The sequence below is a fragment of the Salvelinus sp. IW2-2015 genome, unplaced genomic scaffold (genome assembly GCF_002910315.2).
Source record: "Salvelinus sp. IW2-2015 unplaced genomic scaffold, ASM291031v2 Un_scaffold10723, whole genome shotgun sequence".
Taxonomy (NCBI): domain Eukaryota; kingdom Metazoa; phylum Chordata; class Actinopteri; order Salmoniformes; family Salmonidae; genus Salvelinus; species Salvelinus sp. IW2-2015.
In genome coordinates, this window is record NW_019951981.1 from 1 (window position 1) to 4613 (window position 4613).

Sequence of the window (4613 nt, forward strand, 5' to 3'; positions counted from 1 at the left end):
GGGACAATAGTGTGCTGAGTACCAGACAGTTAGCAAGTTTGGTAGGCTACTAATGACCAGCAGCAGCATCAGCACTTGGAGAAGCCTAATTACCGTGACTAAACGGTCACATGGAATTTGCGATAATGCGGTCACCGTAACAGCCCTAATCACAGCTAATTAAAACAGGAGCAAAAACAAGCAACCATCTAGTGAATCAGAACAACCAAACTCCAACAATACACACATACACACCAGACAGACAGACATAGGCGCATACCCACACATTAAAACACACTTCCACACAGCCAGCCAGCCCAGTGTGTGTATTAATAACCAGCCCATCCAGCTATGACCAACCAGCTCCCAGAAGCCTTCAGGAAAATCCCTGGTTCCTCTTCTGATGTCATCACTTCCTGTTGCCTAGCGCCACCACACACCCCATCCTCACTTCTGTTCTCCATCCATCCCTCCCTCACTGTACATGCCACACAATCAATAGTTCCAACCAGAGAACCAACCCAACCATACTACCCTCTGGGAAAGGGAGGGGAAAGAGATGGCATAAGAGACAGAGACAGAGTGGGAGAGGAACACAGCGAAACTATCTGCAGGCACAGACAGACACAGATATCCATCCAGACAGACAGGCAGGCAGGCCTCGCTCCCCAGCACAGAAAGATGAGCTCTCAGATGTACACAGAACTGTCTGCGGCTCCCTCGTCTGGCTCAGCCCTGGAGCTACGCTTTGCAGAGGACACCTCTCTCACTGAGGTAAAACTGTTCACGTGATTGAGATGAGGTTGAGGTGGTTGATATGTGGTTGAAATAGCACAATCGATGGTTCAGTTGGTTGTGAGTTTGATTCTTGCATGGGTCAGATATACTGAGTAATGCATTTACTGTAAGTCACTTTGCCTAAAGTATTTTCTAGTAGACATACAAAATTCAAATCGGCTTCTGCCATGTGTAGTAGTTTGGTCCCGTCTTAAATATGTGCTCATCTGGAACAAAGTAGCCTATATAAATTCGGACCGACAAATGCATGGACAGGAGTTGACTTGTACTGACTGGTACCTGCATCTGAGTGTCCAGCATATTATAGTTATACTATTATAAAAGTATTATTATTTTATAAATGTGATTCGTCTGCGTGTCCAGTCTCTGCAGTGGAGCGGTGGAGTGGCCAAAAGGCAAGTTATATTATAGTTTTATTATTATTATTAATATAGTTATTATTGTTGCTAGGTGATGCGGCTACGTGTCCAGTCCCTGCAGCGTAGCGGTCAGAAGCGACAGGAGGGGGAGCGGTTGCTCCTCCCCCACGAGGCTGTCTACCGTCTGGACTTCGCCAATCAGGAGCTGACGTTCGTCCACTGGTCGGTGTCTCTGATTGGCAATGGCAGAGTGACCGTCACAGGGATCTCCCAGCTCTGGACCCCTGACCTCACACACCTGATGACCCGGCAGCTTCTAGAACCCGTCGGAACATTCTGGCGGAACGCTGGCGACCCGGAGGACATGCCCCTCAAATGTCTGGAGGCGGACATCCAGGAGTTCGGGGAGCGAATCGCGGAGCTGGCCAAGGTCCGCAAGGTCATGTACTTCCTGTTTGCCTTCAAGGAGGGGGCGGAGGCTGACAAGGTCAGCATCTCCGTGGAGTTTAATCAGGCCTGACCTATAAACCTTAAAGGGATACTTTTGGATTTTGGCAATGAGGCCCTCTGGACACAGAAGTGTGTGCTTCTCTGTGTCCAGTATGAAGGTAGATAGAGGTAGTTTTGCGAGCCAATGCTAATGCTACCATTAGGGCAATGACTGGAAGTCATAGCCCTGATGCATGCTAGCAGATACCCATAGACTTCCAGTCATTGCGCTAACACTAGTTAGCATTGGCTCGCAAAACTATGTGAAACTACATCTAACTTCCTTCATACTGGACATAGACATACAAAATGGTATCCACGAGTTCATCTGACTCTGGGGAAGTAGATAAAGGGCCTCATTGCCAAAATCCCGAAGTATCCCTTTAACTGCTTCCTCTTCCCTCTACTCCTCTAGTCTCCCTCTCTCCATTCTAAGGGAATGCCTTCTATTACAGCCATTCTAGGTTGGACCAGTCTACACACCTCTCTCTGTCTCTCTATGCCCCCTGCTCACACAAACCCACTGAGTCCCATCTCTCATCTGAGTGTGTGCGTACTTCCTTCCTGAACATCTATCTATTTATGCATGTCAGTCAACAACCTGCTAGAAAGCATCTTCTGAAGGTACAGTAGTTACACAGTAGTAACAGTAGGCTGCAGAATCACTAACTTAGGAGGTTAGAATCATATAGATACAGGTAACTGCCAAAATAAAGGAAACACCAACATAAAGTGTCTTAATAGGGAGTTGGGCCACCACGAGCCAGAACAGCTTCAAAGCACCTTGACATAGATTCTACTAGTGTCTGGAACTCTATTGGAGGTTTGCGGCACCATTCTTCCAGAAGATATTCCATAATTWRGTGTTTTGTTGATGGTGGTGGAAAACGCTGTCTCAGCCGCTCCAGAATTTATATATTTAAGTATGATGGGATGTTAATTGCTTAATTAACTCAGGAACCATACCTATGTGGAAGCAGGTGCTTTCAATATACTTTGTATCCCTCATTTACTCAAGTGTTTCCTTTATTTTGGCAGTTACACGTACATTTATATTGAAAACCTGAATGAATAGGTCTTTCTGATCCTTCTTTATATGAAATATTAGAGAACCAATACTGCAATGTAACTCCAACTACCTGCTGTACTATGACTCTAATCTACACTGTATTACTCCCCTATTACACTGCACTGATATACTAGTTACCATATTCACTTTGCATGAAATATCACAACAATATACTGTAAACTGGCCATGTCCTCTACTGCTGTCCAATAAAGAGATGTAGGTACTCTGTCCTGCTGTGTTTGTGTTAATGGTCAGGGCAGGGGACAGGATAGAGATGGCTTAGCCCCAGGCTACAGTAGCTTTGGTTGCTGTTCATTCATAGGGCAATCAATACACTCTCTCTCACACACACACACACACAAAATGGACAAGTGGTAGACTACATGCCAGAAGGGAAATGTAACACTTTCGATAGAGAGAGCGAGAGAAAGAAAGTGTGTTAATGAGAGTGATCCTGAGCAGATATAACAGCACCCTCCCACTGGATTAATAACAGGGTGTGTATGTGTGGTTGGGGTAGAGGGGACAGTAGAAAGGTACAGTCTGGTCCAATTAATTAAACTGTGTCTGTGTTAACGAGCGGCTTCTAGAACACATCGTTGCAGACTCATGATATAGCATGTCGTTAAACACCGGAACTAAACAACAGGTATTTATGTCCACACACACACACACACCACTACTACTCATAACAAGATATTCCCTGGGAGCTTATAATATCAGTCCATATGGTGCAGGTGTAACAGAGGTAATTTATTGAAGACAAGTGACCTTGCCTGAGGCTTTAGCTCAGCGAACTAACACAGTCTTGTACTGGACACTCAGTTGGTCAACAGTCCCAGCTCAAGGAACAGAGCTTTCTCCAGAGAGCCTGTGTTAAGAGGAAGACACACCATAATGAACGTCGATCGTGTGTGGTTGATCACGTTCTGGGTGTCAACTAACAGTGGCGATTCAACGTGCAGAATCATCCGGGAAATGAACAGAAAAAGCCTAGAACTCTTCATCGACCTGGTCTATTTAGCTCTCCTGCCAGCTGTCTCTGGGGTGAAATTAGCTCTCCAAACCAACAGCAGCTGTTTCCTCAGTGACAGACCCTCTGTTGTTCAGGAAATGGAGGAACATAATAAACCTTCTCAAGTGTTTCAGAAAAGAGATCAGAGCCCTCTCTGTAATGTGATAATTCGAAATATCACCAATGGCGCTGCCCAATTGGTACCTTTTTGGCAGTGCAGTAATCGTCAAGCAAGGCAGTCGTGTGCTTGTAAAGTAAAGGACTACTATTTTGAGCCATTGTACGGACAGGGACAATAGAGGATGTGAACCTGTTAGCAACACAGTGACGTCCTCACACTAGTAGCTAGGGGTTAAGGGTAAGGAGCTAGGCAGAGCCAGTCTAAAGTGGTGGAAAGTTGAACACAAAAAGTTAAGAGCAGTGGGACTAATGCTAATGATTCCCTATGAACTCAGTGGAAAAAAAACACACACTGCCATCTCAGAAGGGCCACATCAACACACACACACACACACAAACACACGCCACTCCTCCAAATAGGAGTCGGAAACAATAATAAACTCCAAATCATTCCGGTTTGTGGTGGGGGAAAATTGTAAATACTTCTCGATCAGGTCTCTAATCACATCCACCTACTGCACGTCATACACCCAAGGCAAACACACGCACAACATGCATACAGCCAGAGAGTCTTACCTTTTGCCACAGAGTTTCTCTGGATGCCAGGGAGGAGCATGCAGCTACGAACCAACAGTTCCCCAGCTGGCCCTGGAGGAGGTCATGAGCACTGATACCATTCACAAACAACTTGGGGTTATCACACAGCTCCTATAGAGAAGAAGACAACATGGGGTTATCACACAGCTCCTATAGAGAAGAAGACAACATGGGGTTATCACACAGC

General features: G+C 45.7%; 1 protein-coding gene across 1 annotated transcript; it reads left to right on the forward strand.

Annotated features, from left to right (window-relative positions):
* Window positions 1–10: 10 nt before the first annotated feature.
* On the forward strand, window positions 11–2924 carry LOC112079979 (olfactory marker protein-like). Its single transcript, XM_024145774.2, has 2 exons — window positions 11–753; window positions 1228–2924. The coding sequence occupies exons 1-2, from the start codon at window positions 331–333 to the stop codon at window positions 1654–1656; spliced, it is 852 nt and encodes a 283-aa protein (XP_024001542.1). The 5' UTR covers window positions 11–330; the 3' UTR covers window positions 1657–2924.
* Window positions 2925–4613: the final 1689 nt, after the last annotated feature.